Here is a 25,102-nt window from a genome sequence, read left to right as displayed (position 1 = left end):
GGAGGTTTGAAACCTGAAGCCATGAGATGCGCCTCATGGCAACACCCGAGGCCAGAGTCCTGGCTGCAGAGTCTGCTGCATCCAACGAGGCCTGGAGGGAAGTTCTGGCCACCTTTTTCCCTTCCTCCAAGAGGGTAGCATACTCTTGGCGGAGTTTTGAGGGAGAAGCTCCGTAAACTTACACACCGCCGCCCAGGTGTTATAATTATAGCGGCTAAGCAAGGCTTGTTGATTTGCCACCCGGAGCTGTAGGGCCCCTGCTGAGTACACCTTGCGGCCGAGTAGGTCCATTCGCCTAGCCTCCTTTGATTTCAGGGCTGGTGCCTGCTAGCCATGGTGTTCCCTCTCATTAACGGACTGGACGAGTAGTGAGCAGGGAGGAGCATGGACATACAAGTACTCGTACCTCTTAGAGGGCACCATATATTTACGCTCGACTCCCCTGGCTGCACGAGGGATAAAGGCTGGGGACTGCCATATAGTATCGGCATTCGCTTGGATGGTCCGAATAAATGGTAGGGCCACTGTAGTGGGGGCATCCGCCGATAGAATGTCCACTACCGGGTCCTCTACCTCCGGGACCTCCTCCACCTGGAGGTTCATATTGAGTGCTACCCTCCTTAGGAGGTCCTGATGGGCTCTAAGGTCGATTGGAGAAGGGCCCAAGGAAGATGTTCCTGCCATCGCCTCATCTAGAGAAGAGGAAGAGGAGATGCTGGCGACGAATGGGTCCTGGGTGTCCCATTGCTCTTGGGCGATCTCCTGCTCCAGAGGAACCTGGGAGTCCGGTGGGTGGACTGGGGCTTCCTCCGCAGCAGTCGGAGGGGGACGGCTAATTGTCGCCCCTGGCACTCGGTGCTATGATGAGACAGAGTGGGACGGAACTACTGTTATGTCTTGGGCCTGGTGGTACACCCAAGGTGTCCAGAAAGACCACTGATGGGGTCCTTGGTCCTAGGCCTGGGTCTCTTGGAAGACTCTGGTGGGCACATCAGAATCACGGTCCTGAGCATAAGAGCTGTCCGCATGGGATGACACTGATGCATGCCTGGATGGCCATGGATGTGCTGAAAAGCCCTGGGCAGAGTCTCTGTCTCTAGCGGACCTTGCCCTACTTGGCACCGGGGACCGGTACCGGGGAGGCGTACCGGTACCGGGAATGAGATCGGGACCTGCGACCGGAGCGGTGCCGGGAGGTCGACTGACATCTCGAGGCTCTATGTCAGGAACGGCTATGGGAGTCACGGTGCCTGGAGCAGTGCCGGGAGCTGGAACGGTGCCGAGAGTAGCGGGCCGGCGAACGGGATACCGACCGGTGCCGCGAGTGCGACCGGTATCGAGGAGGAGAACAGTACCGGAACTGCGTGCGGCGTTGGGAGCGCCGACAGGACCTGGAGTGTCTGCGGGACTGTGATCATGAACGGTGCCGCTCTGCTGTGCCGATAGAGGATGGCCGTAACAAGGCAGGCTTGCCGATAGACTGTATTACTCGCACCGGCTGTGCCGGGGGTTGAGGCAGCGTCAACTCTGTCATGACAATCAGATCCTTCGCCATTGAGAATGTCTCCGACGTGAAGGGAATAGTAAGCTCAACCACGGCGCGTGCCGGGGAGCTGTCAGGCACCGGACTCGACGGCCCTCGTGGGACCGGAATCGACAGTGCTGACGTCGTCGGTGCCGGGCAATCCGACTTAGACAAGCTCTCTGGCTGCACTGCAGGTGGCACGGAAGCAGCAGGAGTCTTAGGCTTTCTCGACCTCGGGGAGAAGGAGCGGTGCCGAGTCAACTTCGGTGCCGGTGATGGCCTGTGCCGAGAGGCCTTGGCAGTACCGGCACGGACCAGTGGCGAGGAGGTGCTTCTGCCCGCCTATTGACCAGCGCTCGGTGCTGAAGGCATAGGGATAAGAGCAGCCTCTATGAGGAGCTGCTTTAGCCAAAAGTCCCGCTCCTTTTTTGTTCTCAGCTTAAAAGCCTTGCAAATGTGACATTTATCTGCCGGTGCGATTCCTCGAGGCACTTAAGGCAGGAGTCGTGTGGATCTCCTGTCGGCATCGGGTTATGACAGGCCGAGCGCGGTTTGAAACCCGGTGAACTGGGCATGGGCCCCAGCACCGGGTGCGGGGAAGGAGCTAATCCCCGAACCCCTCTTAACTATACACTAACTGTGAACAAAAGAAATTAACTATAACTAACTATATACACAACAAAATAACTAGAGAACTACGAGTAGCTAGGAAGGTAGAAGTCAGTGAAACCGCACTCCACTGTTCCAACGACCGACACGGGTGGTAAGAAGGAACTGAGGGGCGGTTGGGTTGGCAGGGGTATGTATCCGGCGCCATGGCGGCGCCACTCCAGGGGGCGCCTAGCTGACCCACCGAGTGTTGCTAGGGTAAAAATCTTCCGACGAACGTGCACGCGGCACACGCACACCTAACTGGAATGGATATGAGCAAGCACTCGAAGAAGCCTGATTGCTGAGCTTCCAGTTTCAGCTTTGCTGCTGCTATTATTAGTGAACATCTTCTTTCAGGATCTAAGTAGCGCAGTTCATGAGAGTGAAGTTATAATGGTTGAGACAGAAATTGTAACTAACAAAACAGTGAAATTGATAACACACACAAAGTGATATCAAATGCATGAAAAACATTTCTTCTCTCTTTCAGTTTTGGTAATCTTCAGATTTTTTTGTAACAGTAGGCACAACATTTTCAGATAGTAATTTGATTTGATTTTCAGACTGATGATGCAATTTCCCCTTCTAAATCAGAAGTAATTTTCCCACAAACAGTGTAGGACGGTTATGGAAAATGCAATGTTAGTCTGTATTATTCTACTAAAACTAAAAAATAGTTCATATAAAAAGTCCCTTAAAAACAGATTCTACATAACCTGGGAAGGTTTATACTTAAATCTGAATTGTCAAAGCCACTGTGGGTCTGAATTATTTCTCATATTTCTGAATACCAGTGACTTGATAAAAACTTTTTCACATATGGGAAAATGTTACAGCATGAGAATTGTGATGAAAATGAAAGCAGTACGTAAAAGCTCATTTGAATGACGGTAGAACAGACGCTGTTTTTAAAATTACCTTAATAACTTTCTTTTTCTCTCAGCAGCAGAAGTCATTGCCATATATGATGGCTGCTCATGTATTGGACCAGGATTTCTATTCAGCAATGATGGAAGACCAAGTCTGAAATTAAAATAAGATACTAATTTAAATTACGAAAACCCTATCTATCCTGTGTGAAAAGAGTTATTTTTTCACTTTAAGCCAAGTAAGTGTTTTTCAACTGAAAAACACAGTATTGGTAATAAAATGAACTTATTCCATAAAACAGTTATATCTTTTTTTAAGGTAAGGACATACTTTATAACTTTCCTTCTGAAAGCCAAAATACGGTACTACAATATTAGTAGTTAACATATATATATGGCAGTTTTCATCAGGGGACTACAAAGTGCTTTTGAAGGAGGATTAGTACTTCCCCATTTTACAGATAGGAACAATTCTTAACTTCTCTAAATCTCAGTTTTCCTGACTCCTAGTAGGTGCCCTCTACCTCATCTCTAGTATATTAGGTAGCAAAATACATCCAAAATGACTATAACATTTAATAACACATTAAAAACAAACTGCAAATTAAGTTATTAAAACAGGATAGGAGTTTCAAAAATGCTAAGTGTTGGCTTGACTCTCCTCCCACTGAAGTAAATGGAAATTTTACTATTGACCTCAATGACCAATGCCGAGAACATTTAGAAAAAAAAAATCACACCATTAGTTATTTAAGTTTACTAGAAAAATAGAAAACAGTATAACTAAAACATATTAACTGCATGAAAAGAAGCAATATAAAACAAAACATGTAGGAAAAGAGGAATAGAAAAAGAATGAGGAATTCTGCTCATGCACAGAACTACCTTTGTAAAACATTGCTGTTGCTGCACAGGTGTGACTCCTTTTCAGACAAGTCAGCAGAAGGGTCATTTGTGTTACTTGTACCTTCGTACAGAGTCACTGTTGAGTTCATGTCTGTCTGTTCATACTCTGGTATCACGTTATGTGTGAAGTCCATGTCACACTCTTCTTTCAAAGGAAAATGAATGTCTACATTACAATTGTTAACTTTGGGAAAGCTTGCCACTTGTAATGGTTGCTTTACCACAGTCTGTGTACAAAAGATTGGCATAGATTTTCTGCAAACTTCAGGTGTGTACACAATAGGACGGACCTCCTTGCTGAGGGAATCCTCCAGGCAACTAAGGCTAGACTGTTCAGAAGCTTCAGGACTTTGTGCTGTTGCTGGAGAGTTCATGAGCTTCCGCCTTGTTCTCTTTTGTGGAGGGACTGCACGTTCGCTTACATGTTGCACATTTTTCTTGACTGCTTCTGAAGGTGTACCTGTTCAATACAGCGAAGACTAGTTAGCAGTTTACCAAAACTCTGTTCATTAGAGCACTGCTTTCCCACTCACCCACAATCCAAACTAGTGTAGCTGGTTTCATTTCTTTGCCCTTCTTTCCTCCTTTCTCTGCCAAAAAAAGTAAACTTGTATGCAAGAAAAAGCTATTAGAAATAATTTCTGTTAAATGAACACATTTGTATTTAAGGGAAATAATACAATTATTTCTATTATGGTAGTTACCTGTATTGCAAAATTTGGGCTCTGTTGTGCAAGGTGCTGCACACACATGTACACAGATCTCTTTCCTAAAGAGTTTACAATCTAAGTTGAAACAACACAGTCCAGACCAGTGTGACAAAAAAATAGAAAGAAGACAGTGACCACGGAATGGAGCATAAAGATAATGCAAGTAAGATCAGGTTAGCTATTGTACATCTTAGTTGTTCCTGAAGGTTTTAAGTCATAAGTTATTATTTTTCTTTAAAAAAAAGAGCACCTAGCCCCCACAATGTAGCCATTGCCAGTTTGGCTTACTTCTAGTAAGTATTGCACACTGTGGGGCAGGTGTGGTCATGAGGTGGAAGGAGAGAGGATTGTTACAACAAGTGGAGGGAGTAGAGAAGCGGATGAGAAGGGAAGAAACCTTGGAGCTAATAAGAAGAGAGAAGAAGAGTAGGAATGTTACATTGGATATTGTCACTCTTCTAACAACAACCCCATTTCCAATAAAAGTGGAACAATTAAAAAAGTTAAATGTTTTCTGAAAATCTTTAAAATGTCAAAGGAAGCAATAAAGTAGACATCCATGATCACACCCAATAGAGAATACTTTATTTACTCCCTCAGTAAGTGGAATGACTAAAGTATTATGGCTTGATTTAAAACTAACAGATAAACAAAAACAACTGAGGGGAGAAAAGAGGGAAGATGCTACTTTTGCTGAAGTTTTTAGCAAAGGAGAATCAGTGTAAGATATATACCATTGTTGAAATAGCTGGGTTAGTGGTGAGTGGATAGTTTATAATTTAAGTAAAACAATTCTCAAGTTACAAATCGAAGCTAGCAGAGGCCAGTCATAAAAGTGAAATGTTCCTATATTTTACTTTAATTTTAACTTTTAAACTGATGAAGTAAACTTTGGTATGCTTAAAATTACACCTACTATGGACTGGCTTCACTTCAGTTTGCAGTCTCAGAATCACACTTTACCTCTACTCTGTTTGCTTAATTCTTATGATCAGTTAAGTAGTTAGTAGCTTGCTCAGGAAATAACCTGAAAATGTTAAGCTGCAGTACTCATTCAGGAAGACTGATGACAAAACTTTTGACAGAAAAAACTGAATGCAATTTTAGAAGTGAATTTTGAGTTTATCAACCAGAAACATTCCTTAACTTAAGTCTTCTCCCACAGAGATTACCCTAGAGCTTTTAATAGCTCGAAAAATGTTTGAAGAATAGAAAGTTAATAAAAAAATAATATAACAACTCATTTTTGCCACAAAATTACAGTATATACAAACTATAAGACCAGACAGCAGATAGTTTATTATTTGCTAATTTTAGTTTGTAACTAAAGCTTAACCACAATACCTTTTCTGTGCAGTAAAGGGGAGGACAGTAGTGAAATGTTAATAGAAAAACAATCATAGAATCACAGAATATTAGGGTTGGAAGAGACCTCAGGAGGTCATCTAGTCCTATCCCCTGCTCAAAGCAGGACCAACACCAACTTAAATCAGTGGGGGTGGTCTAGGTTGGATATCAGGAAACATTATTTCACTAGGAGGGTGATGAAGCACTGCAATGAGTTACCTAGTGAAGTGGTGGAATCTCCATCCTTAGAGGTTTTCAAGGCCCGGCTTGACAAAGCTCTGGCTGGGATAGACTCATAGACTTTAAGGTCAGAAGGGACCATTATGATCATCTAGTCTGACCTCCTGCAAAAAGCAGGCCACAGAATCCTACCCATCCACTTCTATAACAAACCTCTAACTTATGTCTGAGTTATTGAAGTCTTCAAATTGTGGTTTGAAGACCTCAAGCTGCAGAGAATCCTCCAGCAAGTGACCCATGCCCCACGCTGCAGAGGAAGGCGAAAAACCTCCAGGGCCTCTGCCAATCTGCCCCGGAGGAAAATTCCTTCCCGACCTCATATATGGTGATCAGTTAAACCCTGGGCATGTGGGCAAGACTCACCGGCCAGCACCCAGGAAAGAATTCTCTGCAGTAACTCAGATCCCATCCCATATAACATCCCATCACAGACCACTGGGCATACTTACCTGCTGATAATCAAAGATCAATTGCCAAAATTGGGCTATCCCATCATACTATCCCTTCCATAAACTTATCAAGCTTAGTCTTAAAGCCAGATATGTCTTTTGCCCCCACTACTCCCCTTGGAAGGCTGTTCCAGAACTTCACTCCTCTAATGGTTAGAAACCTTCATCTAATTTCGAGTCTAAACTTCCTAGTGTCCAGTTTATACCCATTTGTTCTTGTTTCCACATTGGTACTAAGCTTAAATAATTCCTCTCCCTCCCTAATATTAATCCCTCTGATGTATTTATAAAGAGCTAGCATATCCTCCCTCAGCCTTCTTTTGGTTATGCTAAACAAGCCAAGCTCTTTGAGTCTCCTTTCATAGGACAGGTTTTCCATGCCTCGGATCATCCTAGTAGCCCGTCTCTGAACCTGTTCCAGTTTGAATTCATCCTTCTTAAACATGGGAGACCAGACCTGCACACACTATTCCAGATGAGGTCTCACCAGTGCCTTATATAACGGTACTAACACCTCCTTATCTTTGCTGGAAATACCTCGCCTGATGCATTAGGCTTTTTTAATGGCCATATCACATTGGCGGCTCATAGTCATCCTGTGATCAACCAATACTCCAAGGTCCTTCTCCTCCTCTGTTACTTCCAACTGATGTGTCCCCAATTTATAACTAAAATTCTTGTTATTAATCCCTAAATGCATGACCTTGCACTTTTCACTATTAAATTTCATCCTATTACTATTACTCCAGTTTACAAGGTCATCCATATCTTCCTGTATGATATCCCAGTCCTTCTCTGTGTTAGCAATACCTCCCAGCTTTGTGTCATCCGCAAACTTTATTAGCACATTCCCGCTTTTTGTGCCAAGGTCAGTAATAAAAAGGTTAAATAAGATTGGTCCCAAAACTGATCCCTGAGGAACTCCACTAGTAACCTCCTTCCAGCCTGACAGTTCACCCTTCAGTACGACCCGTTGTTGTCTTTCCTTTTACCAGTTCCTTATCCACCTTTCAATTTTCATATTGATCCCCATCTTTTCCAATTTAACTAATAATTCCCCATGTGGAACCGTGTCAAATGCCTTACTGAAATCGAGGTAAATTAGATCTACTGCCTTTCCTTTGTCTAAATAATCTGTTATTTTCTCAAAGAAGGAGATCAGGTTGGTTTGGCAAGATCTACCTTTAGTAAAACCATGTTGTAATTTGTCCCAATTACCATTGACCTCAATGTCCTTAACTACTTCCTCCTTCAAAATTTTTTCCAAGACCTTACATACTACAGATGTCAAACTAACAGGCCTATAGTTATTCGGATCACTTTTTTCCCCTTTCTTAAAAATAGGAACTATGTTAGCAATTCTCCAGTCATACGGTAGAACCCCTGAGTTTACCGATTCATTAAAAATTCTTGCTAATGGCCTTGCAATTTCATGTGGCAGTTCCTTTAATATTCTTGGGTGAAGATTATCTGGGCCCTCTGATTTTGTCCTATTAAGCTGTTCAAGTTTGGCTTGTACCTCAGATGTGGTAATATCTACCTCCATATCCTCATTCCCATTTGTCATTCTTCTATTATCCCTAAGCTACTCATTAGCCTTATTAAAGACTGAGGCAAAGTATTTATTTAGATATTGGGCCATTCTTATGTTCCTTATGATTAGCAGTTTAAATATCCTCTTTTCTTAATCTTACTACTCCTTGTGATGGGGTGTTCACCTCACACCGGCCTTGAAAGGGTTAAGATGGTCCAGATAGGGACAATTCATCTTAGAGGCCTCACCTGGTTGAGAGTCGGACTTGAATGAAAATGACTAATGGCTGATAATGAGGGCAAGGTAACTATGGAAGGTGGGACCAGACCAGATGATAGCTGATTCCCCAGACAAGACATAAGGAGGTACCCCAGTGGAGAGTGAACTCTGGGACACTCCTAATTAGAACTGTTTGTACTCTGTGTGACAAAGTTCCTCCTCTACATTGATGGGTCCTGCACTTATTGGCAGATTTGCTCACCTCAGTGATCTTCCCCACAGTCTGGATCAACTCCTCCTGTGTCTGATCAGGAGTTGGGAGGTTTGGGGGGAACCTGGGCCTGCCCTCTACTCCAGGTTCCAGCCCAGGGCCCTATGGATTGCAGCAGTCTAGAGTGCCTCCTGTAGCTGTCATGCAGCTGTTACAACTCCCTGGGCTACTTCCTCATGGCCTCCTCCAAACACCTTCTTTATCCTCACCACAGGACCTTCCTCCTGGTGTCTGATAATGCTTGTACTCCTTAGTCCTCCAGCAGCACACCCTCTCACTCTCAGCTACTGGTGCCTCTTGCTCCCAGCTCCTCACATGCACTTCCTCTTTTCTGGCTTCCCGCCCCCGCCTGACTGGAGTGAGCTCCTTTTTAAATCCTGGTGCCTTGATTAGCCTGCCTTGATTGTCTGCAGGTGATCTAATCAGCCTGTCTGCCTTAATTGGTTCCTGATTACTCTAGTGCAGCCCCTGCTCTGGTCACTCAGGGAACAGAAAACTACTCATCCAATAACCAGTATATTTGCCCTCTACCAGACTCCTGTACCGCACTGGTCTGGGTCTGTCACACCTGCTAGATAACTCCTCTCCCTTCTTCTTGTTTGCACCCTCCAGATAGATGTAAACTTATCATGTCGTGCACTGAGCCTCTGTTTGACACCCCTGTTTAGTGGGAATCACAGAAGAGAAAGAGACTAGATATGGTGGGCCCTGCATGCTCTAGCAATATATTTATACTCCTCCCTAGTCATCTGTCCAAATTTCTACTTCTTGTAAGCTTCCTTTTTGAGTTTAAGTTCACCAAAGATTTCACTGGTCAGCCAAGCTGGTCGCCTGCCATATTTGCTATTCTTTTTGCACATCGAGATGGTTTTTTCCTGCACCGTCAATAAGGCTTCTTTAAAATACAGCTAGCTCTCCTGGACTGCTTGCCCCCTCATATCAGTCTTCCAGGGGATCCTGCCCATCAGTTCCCCAAGGGAGTCAAAGTCTGCTTTTCTGAAGTCCAGGATCCGTATTTTGCTATTCTCCTTTCTTCCTTTTGTCAGGATCCTGAACTCAACCATCTCATGGTCACTGCTGCCTAGGTTGTCACTCACTTCTACTTCCTCTACCAAATCTTCCCTGTTTGTAAGCAGCAAGTCAAGAGGAGCATGGCTCCTAGTTGGTTCCTATAGTACTTGTACCAGGAAGTTGTCCCCAACACTCTCCAAAAATTTCCTGGATTGTCTGTGCATTGCTGTATTGCTCTCCCAGCAGATGTCAGGGTGATTGAAGTCTCCTGTGATCTGGAAACTTCAGTTAGTTGTCCAAAGAAAGCCTCGTCTACCTCATCCTTCTGATCCGGTGGTCTATAGCACACGTCCACCATGACATAACTTTTGTTACTCTCACCTCTAAACTTAAGTTAAAGACTTTCAACAGGGTTTTTTCATTATGCTGTTTCATTTCACAGCTGTGGAATTTTTGTCTGAGTGTAGCATAAATGGGAGATATGTTTCAAAAATAATTTCCCAGTCTCATTTAATTTCCCCTACCACTATCTTTTATAGACATACTGTGGTAGAGACAGCTATTTTTCTCAAAGTCTATTGGCCGATAATAGGAAAGAGGGTTTTATTTTTTTGGTTTATAAACTACTTTCAATTGGCACTCTTGCAAGAGCACTAATAATTCCATTTATAGTTCACTACAAGTTCCGCTCTCTCATCCTTGGCCTTTTGTCAAGTACTGTATACATTTTTACTGTAAAACTAATGTCCTTTATTCAGAATATGTACCTTCTGTCACAACTAAAAATTGTGACCAAGGCTTTCATTTAAAGGTTTTTGGACAGCTTTTATTCTGAAATCCAACAAAGCTTTATCCAGCAAATCCATTTCTAGTCTTTGAAATAACTATCCATTAAACATTTCAGGACACATTTTTAAATATTAATTTATGAGGCTTTGCTGCAGCTTATATGCATCTGGAAGTGTGTGTTTCGGGAAAAAGTAGTGGTTAGTGTTCTATTTGTCTGCCGCTACATTCCGACAATGAGGTTCCAATTTCAGAAAGTTTGCTTACTGTAAGATGCTGGGTTATGCAAATGTCCTAAGAATGACTAGGAAGGAAGTCTGTGATACACAAACATCTTGGAGAGAGTGCCAAGTTTTAGAAGATTCTACAAGACTAAATACAGAAAACACTTTTAAATTAACTGTAAATGTGAGCATTTAAGCCATGAATTAGATAGGTAGAGAACACAAAATTATTGCCAAAATTATTGCACAACATTATTGCCAATAATTTGTTGAACTTCATCACAGTAAGAAATATTTCATACTGCAAAACAAGTACATTAATAAAAAACAGATAGCAGGGGTTCTATCTGGGCAAATATAAGCCAGTAATAAAAATGCCTTTAAAATAACTAACATGAATAGAATGAAATTCATAGTAAAGAATAAGTTAAAACAAAACAGAGTACTAAGGCAAAGTGGCCAAGATACTAGAAATAAAGGGAATATCTTACTATAAATTCTTGATTCTAGCACATGGAGCTTCAAGAAAAAACACTAAATATTGTGAGATTCATGAGAAAATTAGGAGAGTTGTCAACACTGCTTACAATGTTACTGTCACAGGCTCAGGCTACCTAAGTCTGGAACTAGAAAGCAAAGCGTCAAAGCCAGGAAGGAGAAAAGACACAGGAGCTGTGGAAGAACATAAGAACAGCTAGGCTGTGTCCATTTAGCCCAGTATCCTATCTTCTGACAGCAGCCAATGCTAGATGCTTCAAAGGGAATGAACAGAACAAAGCAGTTATCAAGTGATCCATCCTGTCATCCAATCCCCGTGTCTGGCAGTCAGAGACTTAGGGACACCCAGAGAATGGGGTTGAATCCCTGACCATTTTGGTTAATAGCCATCGATAGACTTATCCTCCACGAACCTAATTCTTTTTTGAACCCAGTTATAGTTTTGGCTTTCACAATATGCCCTTGCAACGAGTTCCACAGATTGTCTGTGTGTTGTGTGAAGCAGTACTTCCTCCTTTTGTTTTAAACCTGCTGCCTATTCATTTCATTAGGTGACCCCTGGTTCTTGTATTATATGAAGGGGTAAATAAAACTTCCTTATTCACTTTTCTCACATCATTCATGATGGAGGAGGAAATACATCTCTCTTTCTAGGTCCTTACATCCAGGCTACATCTAAATCTTGTTATGCAGATACAACCAACATCTCTAAGGCCTTGTCTACATGGCTACTTACAGTGCTGAAACTTTCTTCACTCAAGGGTGTGAAAAAACATCCTCCCTGAGAGCTGTAAAGTGGCAGTGTAGATAGTGCTACAGAGCTGGAAGCCGCGCTCCCAGTGCTGGTAGCTATGGCCCTCATGGAGGTGGTTTTATTACAGTACTGGGAGAGCTCTCGCCCAGTGCTGGAGCCAGGACTACACAGCCACGTTAAAGTGCTGCCATGGCAGCGCTTTAACATCAGCTGTGTAGACATATTCTAAGATTATATTTACAGTGCAGCTGGGAGCATGTGTCTCCACCTGGATAGAGAGACTCACACTACCTCTACTCAAGCTAGTTGCTAAAAATAGCAGTGTGGATATAGCAGCACAGTTGGCAGCTTGAGATAACTGCTCTAATCCAAGCCTGCCTGACCTCCAGGCCTAAGCTTGGGTGGCTGGCCCAAGCCGCTGCCCACGTTGCAATGCCCACCCTATTTTTAGTATGCTAGCTTGAGTCTAGCTCAGCTGTGGTGTAGATGTATCCAGTGACAGCCTTTCCTATTCATCGATACAGTAAAACATGTCCAAGTTCTCATTATCTCACATTCCAATGACTGCATCATTCTTCTCTGGCCTTGATTAATGCAACCTTGTCCTGCTGATATCCATTGAGAATGCTGCTGCTAATCCCCTTTGCTCATGTCATCTCTCCACTGGGTCCCACTTCTCTATTGCATTAAACATAAGCTACTTGTTTTCATGGCTGATTCCCAGCCTACCTATCATCCCATTTGCTATACAAATGTTGACATTCACACCTCCAATTGGCCTATGATGCCAGCCTCCATTGTCCACTTGCTAAAATTTTAACAAGCACATTCATGCTTTCTGAGAGGCTGCACCTCATACTTGGGAGGAGTTCCCCATAAATATCAGCAAAACTAACATATTGTCCTGTATTTATGTCATACGTCAGACACATAATTAGTTGGGGAAGAGTCAACATGGTTTTTGTAAAGATAAACCATGCGTCACACCAAAGTTGCTAGAATTCTTTGAGGGAGTCAACTAGCATGTGGACAAGGGGGATCCAGTGGATATAGAATACTTAGATTTTCAGAAAGTTCCTCTCCAAAGGCTCTTAAGCAAAGTAAGCTGTCATGGGATAAGAGGGAATCCTCTCATGGATTGGTAAATGGTTAAAAGATAGGAAACAAAGGGTAGGAATAAATGGTCGGTTTTCAGAATGGAGAGATGTAAATAGTGGTGCCCCCAAGGAGTCTGTACTGGGCCCAATTCTATTCAACATTTCATAAATGATTTGGAAAAAGGGTAAACAGTGAGGTACAAAATTTGTAGAGGATACAAAACTACTCAAGGTAGTTAAGTCCCAGGCAGACTGCAGAGAGCTACAAAAGGATCTCTCAAAACTGGGTGACTGGGCAGCAAAATGGCAGATTAAATTCAATGCTGATAAAAGCAAAGTAATGCACACTGGAAAATATAATTCCAATTATACATATACAATGATGGGGTCTAAATTAGCTGTTACTACTCAAGAAAGATCTTGGAGTCATAGTGGATAGTTCTCTGAAAACATCCACTCAATATGCAATGGCAATCAAAAAAGAGAACAGAATGTTGGGCATCATTAAGAAAGCGATAGATCATAAGGGAGAAAATATCATATTGCCTCTATATAAATCTATGGTACTCTCACATCTTGAATACTGTGTGCTGATGTGGTCACCCCATCTCAAAAAAGATATATTGGACTTAGAAAAGGTTCAAAAATGGGCACAAAAACTGATTAGGGGTATGGAACAGCTGCAGTATGAGGAGAGATTAATAAGACTGGGACTTTTCTGCTTGGAAAAGAGACGACTAAGGGGGGATATGGTTGAGGTCTATAAAAATTAATAAGCAGCAGGTTTAAAATGAACAAAAGGAAGTATTTCTTCACACAACGCACAGTCAACCTGTGGAACTCTTTACCAGAAACTAAATGAATTCTTTGTGGAGAAACTAAATGAATTCTTTGCTTCAGTCTTTATGGCTGAGGATGTTAGTGAGATTCCCAAACCTGAGCTGGCTTCTGTAGGTGACAAATCTAAGGAATTGTCACAGACAAGGTTTTGGAATTAATTGAAAACTTAACAGTAACAAGTCACCGGGACCAGATGGCATTCACCCAAGAGTTCTGAAAGAACTCAAATGTGAAATTGTGGAACTACTAACTATGGTTTGTAATCTGTCCTTATAATTGGCTTGGACTGACTGGAAGATAGCTAATGTAATGCCAATATTTAAAAAGGGCTCTAGAGGTGATCCTGGCAATTACAGACCGGTAAGTCTAATGTCAGTACAGGGCAAATTAAGTGAAACAATCATAAAGAATAAAATTGTCAGACACATAGAACAACAAATTGTTGGGTAAAAGTCAACATGGTTTCTGTAAAGGGAAATCATGTCTTACTAATCTATTAGAGTTCTTTGAAAGGGTCGACATACATGTGGACAAGGGGGATCCAGTGGACACAGTGTACTTAGATTTCCAGAAAGCCTTTGATAAGGTCCCTCCCCAAAGGCTCTTATGTAAATTAAGTTTTCATGGGATAAGAGAGAAGATCCTTTTATGGACTGAGAACTGGTTAAAGGACAGGGAACAAAGGGAAGGAATAAATGGCAAATTTTCAGAATGGAGAGGGGTAACTAGTGGTGTTCCCCAAGGGTCCCCAAGTGATTGAGCAACAAAATGGCGAATGAAATTTAATGTGGATAAATGTAAAATAATGCACATTGGGAAAAATAACCCCAACTATACATACAATATGATAGGGGCTAATTTAACTACAACTAACCAGGAAAAAGATCTTGGAGTCATCATGGATAGTTCTCTGAAGACATCCACGCAGTGTGCAGTGGCAGTCAAAAAAACCAAACAGAATGTTAGGAATAATTAAAAAGGGGATAGAGAATAAGATAGAGAGTATCTTATTGCCCTTATATAAATCCATTACACCCACATCTTGAATACTGTGTACAGATGTGGTCTCCTCATCTCAAAAAAGATAGACTGGCATTAGAAGGGCAACTAAAATGATTAGGGGTTTGGAACAGGTCCCATATGAGGTGAGATTAAAGAGGCTAGGACTCTTCAGCTTGGAAAAGAGGAGACTAAGGGGGAATACGATAGAGGTATATAAAATCATGAGTGATGTGGAGAAAGTGAATAAGGAAAAGTTACTTACCTGTTCCCATAATATAAGAACTAGGGGCCACCAAATGAAATTAATGGGCAATAGGTTTAAAACAAATAAAAGGAAGTTTTTCTTCACACTGCGCACAGTCAACTTGTGGAACTCCTTGCCTGAGGAGGTGAAGGCTAGGACTATAACAGGGTTTAAAAGAGAACCGGATAAATTCATGGAGGTTAAGTCCATTAATGGCTATTAGCCAGGATGGGTAAGGAATTGTATCCCTAATCTCTGTTTGTCAGCGGATGATGATGGACGGCAGGAGAGAGATCACTTGAGGGAGGGATAACTCAGTGGTTTGAGCATTGGCCTGCTAAACGCAGGGTTGTGAGTTCAATCCTTGAGAGGGGCCATTTGGGGATTTAGTTGGGGTTTGGTCCTGCTTTGAGCAGGGGGTTGGACTAGATGACCTCCTGAGGTTCCTTCCAACTCTAATAATCTATGATTCTATGATCATTACCTGTTAGTTCACTCCCTCTGGGGCACCTGGCACTGGCCACTGTTGGTAGACAGGATACTGGGCTGGATGGACCTTTGATCTGATCCAGTACAGCCATACTTATGTTCTTAAATTTTTTAATGCTGAGACTAATTTAATCATTGGAACAAGTTACCAAGGGTCATAGTGGATTTTCCATCACTGACCATTTTTAAATCAGGATTTGATATTTTTGTAAAAATATATGCTCTACAAATTATTCTGGGAAGTTGTATTATCCTCTTTCAAACCCCGCTAAAAACTCTTTTTTCCCAGGATTCCTACAGAAAACTTGACGACTTCAAGGCTGCTGGTGTGCTGAGATCACTGCCTATCACGCTGACCAATGGTGACTCATTGTTTCCTTTACTCCCCCTACCCACATCTAGTTTCCTTTGTTTTATACTTAGATGATAAGCACCTTTGGGGTGGGAACAGTCTTTTTGTTCTGTTTTTGTCAGGGCCTACCACAAGGGGGTCCTGAACCATGTTTAGGAAGAACTCTGAGGTAGTATGGCGATACAAATATTTCATAAAACCCAGGATCATATTTAACAGACTGCTGCTTTACACAAATTCACAAGTAGTTACGGCACAAATTGAACATGAGATGGGCATGAAACTTATTGAACAAAGTGAATTAATTAGAGACGTTTTTAACATTGTGTTATTCCAATCTTACAAGGAAAGAATAGTACTGAAGCTGAGTACAGCAAGATAGGTAAATGTTTGGGCTCTCATAATATCGGCCATTACATTATTAATAGAGTTTAAGGAAAGTCTGTCTTGGATAACAACTCTTACTACACAGTATGAGCATTCCCCAGAGTTCAGCTGAATACAAGGCTTGTGATACGATAAGATAGGATAGTAATTTATGGGGGATTCCTGAACCCACAATAATTTATTAAGATATGCTGTAAGAGCATACATTTCATCTACATCTCAGCAGTTTTGTCCAGCAAACATTCCTTGAGCCTATCTTTCTGTCATAGAAATCTGGGTGTTTTTTAGTATACATCTTGTCTAGTTTTTGCTTTACAGATAAGACAGAGCTTCTGCAGTTTTGAAGAAGCTAATGAAAAGTACCATTACACTACATCCATGAAGTCCTATGAACTTTTCTTTGGGTTGGGAATAGCATAGGCTACTGGAGTTCTAACACACACTGTTTTTTATGCAGTAATTTCTTTTCCTGATGCAGATTCAGCACCATCCAGAGGAGTTTGGTTGTGTTCTATGCTTCTAATATGGCACTCTCTTATTTGTCAGGGGAAATTTACAGGCACATTAACATGGCTGACAAACAGTGAGCTGCAAATATTTCCAGGGGAGACATTTCCATACATATTATACTAGGGTTCTTATTTTCCAGCTATGCCAATGCTATCATTTTTAACTAAAAGCTGAAAAAGTAACAAGTGAAACTGCAAAGAGCACTGCAGTTAAAACCTGGGCACCATGCAAAGAAGCTAGTGGTGACTGGAAGCCTTTTTGTGAGGACTCTCTTCTACAGACCTTGGTACAAGGGGTAACTACATATGGAAGATTTTAATCAGGACTATCAAGTGATTAAGAAAATTAATCATGACTAATCACATTGTTAAACAATAACAGAATACCATGTATTTATATATTTTTGGATGTTTTCTACATTTTCAAACATATTGATTTCAATTACAACACAAAATAGAAAGTGTACAGTGCGCACTCTATTTTTTATTACAAGTATTTGCACTGTAAAAAAAACAAAAGAAATAGTATTTTCAATTCACCTAATACAAGTACTGTGGTGAAATCTCTTTATCATGAAAGTTGAACTTACAAATGTAGAATTAGCAAAGAATCCTGTGGCACCTTATAGACTAACAGACGTTTTGGAGCATGAGCTTTCGTGGGTGAATACCCACTTCCTCAGATGCATATAATGGAAATATCCAGGGGCAGGTATATATATGTGTGCTAGCAAGCAAGCTAGAGATAACGAGGTCAGTTCAATCAGGGAGGATGAGGCCCTGTTCTAGCAGTTGAGGTGTGAAAACCAAGAGAGGAGAAACTGGTTCTGTAATTGGCAAGCCATTCACAGTCTTTGTTCAATCCTGAGCTGATGGTGTCAAATTTGCAGATGAACTGAAGCTCAGCAGTTTCTCTTTGAAGTCTGGTCCTGAAGTTTTTTTTGCTGCAGGATGGCCACCTTAAGGTCTGCTATAGTGTGGCCAGGGAGGTTGAAGTGCTCTCCTACAGGTTTTTGTAAAGCTCATGCTCCAAAACGTCTGTTAGTCTATAAGGTGCCACAGGATTCTTTGCTGCTTTTACAGATCCAGACTAACACGGCTACCCTCTGAGAAATGTAGAATTATGAACCAAAAGAAAACTGCATTCAAAAATAAAACAATGTAAAATTTTAGACCCTGCAAGTCCACTCAGTCTTACCTCTTATTTAGCCAAATCACCAAGACAAACACGTTTGTTTATATTTGCAGGAGATAATGCTGCCCACTTCTTGTTTACAATGTCACATGAAAGTGAGAACAGGTGAGAGCATGGCATTGTTGTAGCCGGCATTGCATGATATTTATGTGCCAGATTTGCTAAAGATTCACATGTTCCTTCATACTTCAACCATCATTTCAATAGACATGGATCCATGCTGATGATGGGTTCTGCTCAACAACAATCCAAAGCAGCGTGGATCAATGCATGTTCATTTTCATAATCTAGTCAGATGCCACCAGCAGAAGGTTGATTTTATTTTTTGGTGGTTCAGGTTCTGTAATTTCTGCATTGGAGTGTTGCTCTTTTAAGACTTCTGAAAGCATGCTCCACACCCTGTCCTGCTCAGATTTTGGAAGGCACTTCAGATTCTTAAACCTTGGGTTGGTTAGACATCTCACATTGATTCTTTGCCTTTTTTGAAATCTATAGCGAAAGTGTTCTTAAAACGAACAACATGTGCTGGGTCATCATCTGAGACTGCTTTAACATGAAATATATGGCAGAATGCAGGTAAAACAGAGAAGGGGACATATACTTCTCCTCCAAGGAATTCAGTCAGAAATTTAATTGACGCATCTTTTTTTTAACAAGCGTCATCAGCAAGGAAGTATATCCTCTAGAATGGTGGCTGAAGCATGAAGGGCCATACGACTGTTTAGCATATCTGGCATGTAAATATCTTGCAATGCCGGCTACAAAAGTGCCATGAAAATGTCTGGTCTCACTTTCTGGTGACATTGTAAATAAGAAGAGGGCAGCATTGTCTACTGTAAATGTAAACAAACTTGTTTGTCTTAGCAATTGGCTGAACAAGAAGTAGGACTGAGTGCACTTGTAGGCTCTGAAGTTTTACATTGTTTTGTTTTTGAGTGCAGTTATGTAACAAACAAACAAATCTGACATGCATCTGATGAAGTGGGTATTCACCCACGAAAGCTCATGCTCCAAAACGTCTGTTAGTCTATAAGGTGCCACAGGATTCTCTGCTGCTTAAACGAATCTATATTTGTAAATTGTACTTCAGGGGTGGGCAAACTATAGCCCACAGCCTGGATCCGGCCCATGGGATTGTCACTCCTGTGGCGCTGCGCGGCTAAGGCTACCCTGGCCCCGCGCTGCTCCCAGAAGCTGTTGGCACCACATCCCTGCAGCCCCTAGGAAAGCGAAGGGCAGAGGGTTCCGTGAGCTGCCCTCGACTGCAGGTACTGCCCCGTGCAGGTCCCATTGGCTGGGAATTTGGAATCGCGGACAATGGGAGCTTCGGGGGAGGTATCCACAGGTGAGGAAAGTGTGCGGAGCCCTCTGCACCCCCCCTCCAGGCCGCAGGGACATGGTGCTGCCTGCTTCCAGGAGCGGCACGGGGCCAAGGCAGGCAGGGAGCCTGCCATAGCCCCGCTGTGCGCTGCTGTCACCCCGGAGCTGCTCAAGGTAAGCTGTCCCGAGCTGAAGCCTGCACCCTGAACCTCTTCTGTACCCCAACCCCCTGCCCTGAGCCCTCTTGTACATGCCACACTCCATCTGTGCCCCAATCTCTTTCCCTGAGCCCCTTCCTGCACACCACACCCCCTCCCACACCACGCATTCCCTCCTGCACCCCAAACCCCTGCCCTAGCCCTATATTCATTGCCCTGCATGCAATTTCCCCACCTATATATGGCCCTCAGGCCAAAAAGTTTGCCCACCCCTATTGTACTTTCACGACAAAGAGACTGCATTACAGTACTTGTATAAGGTGAGTTGAAAAATATTATTTGTTTTGTTTATCACTTTTACAGTGCAAATATTTGTAATAAAAACAATATACACTTTGATTTCAATTACAACACAGAATACAAATATATGAAAATGTTGAAAAACGTCCAAAATGCTTAATAGAATACCAACTGAAATTTATTAATAGTGCAATTAAAACTGCGAGTTAACTGCGATTAATCGACAGCCCTAATTTTATTATTATTTTGTAATACACGCTCCCAACATCTGATGCACATTGAAAGTTACAGTTTGGTACAATTGGCTGACACTGAAAATACCATCTCCCTAAAATTTAAACACCTATATGAACTGCTTCTCTATTTTTAAATGGTAGCACATTCAGTTCTAGGAAAGTCTTGTCCAAATAAGAGATTTGAATACTTAGGTAACGTATACAAAGACATATTAAAAGAGGAGAATCATGTATGTAACATTGTCAATCCAATTTGCAGTTGAGTACGTTCAGACTGATTGACTGCTACTTTTCATAAAGGTATGGAACTGGCCTATTTTCTAAATCTTATTAGAATCTGTTCTTCGTCTATGTGAACTATGCTGTATGGGGCCATGTGGTCATTTTACACAACCTTCCTTTTATACTTGCATCTATTCAGGGAGAGGCAAAACAGTTTCAGATTTAAAGGACTGAAGTAATTCTGGAATTTATTTCATTAACTGAAACTTTTTTATGATGCAACTTCGGGATAATATTATCCCTTGATTGACCTAACATTAATCAGAGTCCTCCAAGTACTTTGTGGGAGGATGGATGCTTCTTAGTCTACGTGCAATCTGCTAATTTCTCCCTAAATATGTCATTGTGCAAACAGAATGAATAAGGAGTCAGTACATTCTTATTTGCTACATCCACTAATATAAAACATTTTATGAAAAACTTACATGTTGAAAAGCAACATGGTGATGACTAACATCCAAGAAGCCAATTAACAAGATCGTTGATTAAAACGGTTTATATTAAAATGAATATTAAGTGGGAATACATCTTATTCCTAGATAAAGAACTAAAACTGAATGAATGTCCAAATAAAGTAAAAAAAAAAAAAAGTCTGAAAAAAGGCCATCCAACATGGCAAACATTTAATTAAACTTATGTTATGTGGTACAGCAAATAAAAATTTGCATACAAAATGGAACTTTTGAAAGATGAAATCCCACCATCTGAATTGGTTCTGGCTGTATTTATCCTGTAGAGCCATTCAAACAACATTTTAGTATTAGGCTTATTGACTAGAATGTAGGTATCAGATAGGCACACCTATAGTAATGTAAAAAGTATGTTTTTATCTAAAAAAGAATTTGTAAAATTGGTCAAAATATTCTGATTTGTACGGATTTCCCCCCGCTTGCTTACTATACAGTAAAAGTTTTAATAGTCCCAGTCAGCTGATCACTGGAGCTCAGGAGTATTAAACTATTATTTTTGCTTGCTATATGAGAACAAGTCATTATGAAGTCTACAATTAGTGCTTTCAGTATATACAGATGTTTGATATGCAATAGAAATATTTACACTAAAGATAAGGGACTGGAGCAAAATATATTTTACAGTGGAAGTGACATCACCAATTGGATTTCCTTGAGCAAAATGCTTATTTCTAAAAATAGAATTTCTCATTGAAAACAGAGCACATACCTACTAAACCAACTGATCTATAGTGGTTGGCTAATGAATTTTAAGTCTATACTTGCCAAAATTTGTTATTGATCAATTGTTGTTTTACCAGATGATTTTATATACAAATAGTTTAAGTGCAACAGTGATTTAAAGAAGGAGTTTAAAGTGTCACTTCAAATAAAAGAGGCAGGAGGTTTTGATCATCCTTTGGTTTGCTCAGAAGACGTTACCCTGAGGAACTAATTTATCAAGAGGTGAGTGTACAATCATAAAGAGATTTACAGAGGTATAAGTTAATGTGAAAAGCAAAATGCAGGATTTAGCAATCATGAGTCACAGCCCAAATAAGTAGGGTTTGTGACAAAGACACACTGATGAATTGGATTAGTTCTAATTGAAGTTTGGGACAAAATAATAACTAGGATTCTTCTTCTTCTAGAACTCATGCTAATACATACAGGAGGGGATATTTCTGGAAACTGTGCTAAATTAAGTCTGCCAGGTTGTTCTGCTAAAGTGAAATCAAATATTAATGTATGCATCTCAATAAACATTTCTGGGCTACAAATGATTGATCCAATTACTACACTAATCATAAATTCTGATTCTTTTAACAACTTTCTGACTCACGGAATTCCGAATTGCAAATTATGTCCAGTGAATGAATTTCAGCTAGTGAATGAATTTCAGCTATTGAATATTCATGTGACCCAGAGGGATCATTATGGTGGGCAATTTAATGACAATCTTATAACAATAGCTATGATGTGAAAAGGCTAGAAAACAGTTTGCATTCATGGGACTGGCATGTTAGTCATTATTAATATTTTATTCAACACGAAGGAAGTCAGTCATATTAGAACAGGGTGAATGAGCTCTTCAGTATATAACAAGTCTTTTAAATAAGGCAGAAAAATGTTTTTCCTGTTTTAATCAATTTTTTTTAAACTATCATACAACTATATTCCCATTGTCCCTGCCCCGCACAATAGTAAATTGACTTTACTTTTGGTATTTGTCACTAGGGAAGGTAATGGATGCCATTTTTTCCTGTAAATCAATTTTGTTCTCTCACAGCTAATGCACAGTAAGGCTTCAGGAAATGGGATGCCTGAAACCATGCCAAGAACGTCCTCATTCACAGAAATACTTGTAAACACCATTTATGGCCCTCAACCTAGCTTTGTGCATCTTTCCCTCATGCATCCCCTACCCCCCCACATTCTACACTGTGAATAGTATGGGTCACTCTATTACCCAAGACCCTAAATAGATGAAACCTTAAGACTATGTTCATGAACTTATACCTAGTCTGTATCTTGAATTTTTCACATCATTTATGTTTTATTCAATGACAGCTCCAAATAATTTTAGATTCAGTTCAACATACACAAACTGCAACCAAATAAAATTATCTTCTAACTCGTTCCTAAAACACTCCTTTAGCCCATAGGAAGATGACAGATTTTTCTCAAAGACTAATTTGTAATTGAAGTAATTTCAAAGCAAAGAATTAATATATTTTGAGCAACTTCTGAAATGAATGTGTATTTTGACTGTTGAACAACAACAGTATACACTTTGCAAATTTTCTGTTTTAATGAGAAAAGATAAGGTTCTGTTTAATGCATAAAACTTATATAGCAATTCTAGGCTAAGGTTTCATAATAAAATGACTAAAGTTCAGGAGATGCAAAAAGGTAAAGTTCTGGGAACAATGTCATTTCAGCCATTTTGTGCAATCTGCAAACTTTACGCTAAGAAAAAAAGCAAATATATTAAGATACACACTTTAGGGGAAAAAATTGGAAAATATTGCTTATGTACAACATGACCAAGTTACTATTGCAGTAAAAAATTATATTTCTTCATTTTTGCAGTTTTAGTTGTGCAATCTTGATATTATAGATAATTCAGCAAGGTTAGATTCTTTTTTTTTAAAACGCAAAAAATACCCGCCTCAAAACCATTCACACCCCAACAGTGGAAAAAATGAATAGAAATGCCTTCGAGTACCTTAGCTACAGCATTTATTTCCTATAATGAAAATAAGCAAATTGCATAAGCAGGTACAACTGAAAACATAGGAATCAGGAATTTCTTGCCAATGGTCTTTATATGAAATTTTGCAAGGAAGGTTTCAATGTGTTTTTTAAGATAGCTATTGTATGATGATAAAAGTAATTCTTTTAAACCTGCTGTGTAACAGAGATAGAAAAAGTATCAGAACTTTCGGTTGCCATCTCTGCCAATGCAAGATTGCTCTAGGGCTTTTTCTAATCTAACTTTACATGATTAGAGGATACAGCTTCCACCCATTGGTGGTGTCAGTAATACTAATGACACCAGTAATGTGTGCATGTGGGGATATGAGAACAACACAGGGAAAAGAGCTAACAGACATCTGAATATGCTTTGCAAAAGACGGTGAAAGGCTTCTGAAGTTTTAAGGAAATCCACGTTTGCATTGCTTTCCCTCTCAGTCCTCCAGAGAAGGCTGGCTGGCTGGTTATATGGGGGCATGGTCGACCCACAATGAGCAGGGTCCTGTGACCCAAGCAGGCATGGCATGACTGATTTGCAGCACAAGCAGGCTTTGGTTAGCCTGGCAGTTATGGCATGGCTGACCATGGCATAAGTGGGTCTGGTGAGCCTGGCATTTTGCACCTTCTGCCAAACTTCTCTAGGCTACCAATGTTCTTCCAGGGAGCCTACAATGAAAGCTGCTGAATGTACCAAATACATACCTTGGTTTCAGAAGAGGTTTCAAAAAAATCCTGCTGAAGGGCCCACTTGATGTTAAAACAACAGCTCAGTGACACACAGAATCCTTTCTTGGTTGTTTTGGTTTCTTGCTGCCCCGAGCAGAGATCTGGTAAAGACTTCCTGCAAGCCCCTGGAGGCAATTCAAACTGGCTAGCTGGCTGGGTATTCAGCAATATAGCCATTCCCAGTCTGCCTGATTGACAAACCTGGTTAATGCCCCCAAGAAGGTGCAAGCTCAAGAGTAAGAACCATTGTAATGGATCTTCAGACTTTTCCTGTGAATAAGAGTTCTTGGGTGATTTCTCTCAGAACCATACCAGAACACTTTCTTACAAAATTTATAAAGTAAAACAGGCTGCTCCTCCTGACCCAAGTAACTGAAAAGCAGGGGAGGGAAAGGAGTATCCCACAGATGCTTAAAATCTTAAATATACTGTCTCCTCATTTCCAGCAAGCCTAGTTTAAATCCAATAGCAACCTATGAAAAACTAGTGGCTTGCAACTGTAATTCTTCCCTTGTCATACAATCATAGAATCATGGAATATTAGGGTTGGAAGGGACCTCAGGAGGTCATCTAGTCCAACACCCTGCTCAAAGCAGGACCAATTCCCAACTAAATCATCCCAGCCAGGGTTTGTCAAGCCTGACCATAAAGACCTCTAAGGAAGGAGATTCCACCACCTCCCTAGGTAACACATTCCAGTGCTTCACCACTCTCTGAGTGAAAAAGTTTTTTCTAATATCCAACCTAAACCTCCCCCACTGCAAC

At 41.1% G+C, this 25,102-nt stretch overlaps 1 protein-coding gene across 1 annotated transcript in view; it reads right to left on the bottom strand.

The window, feature by feature from the left end:
• The window catches only part of KIF18A (kinesin family member 18A), a 137,476-nt gene that overhangs the window by 16,125 nt on the left and 96,249 nt on the right, over positions 1–25,102 (bottom strand). Inside the window, exons 14-15 of the mRNA XM_050955287.1 lie at positions 3,931–4,411; positions 3,095–3,199 (exon numbers count right to left, since the gene is read on the bottom strand). Coding sequence (XP_050811244.1) covers positions 3,095–3,199; positions 3,931–4,411 — 586 coding nt within the window. The remainder of the gene's footprint in view (positions 1–3,094; positions 3,200–3,930; positions 4,412–25,102) is intronic.

Source organism: Gopherus flavomarginatus, chromosome 5, assembly GCF_025201925.1.
Source record: "Gopherus flavomarginatus isolate rGopFla2 chromosome 5, rGopFla2.mat.asm, whole genome shotgun sequence".
Taxonomy (NCBI): Eukaryota; Metazoa; Chordata; order Testudines; family Testudinidae; genus Gopherus; species Gopherus flavomarginatus.
Note: the sequence above shows the minus strand (reverse complement) of the source record. Positions and strands in the feature narration are given on the sequence as shown.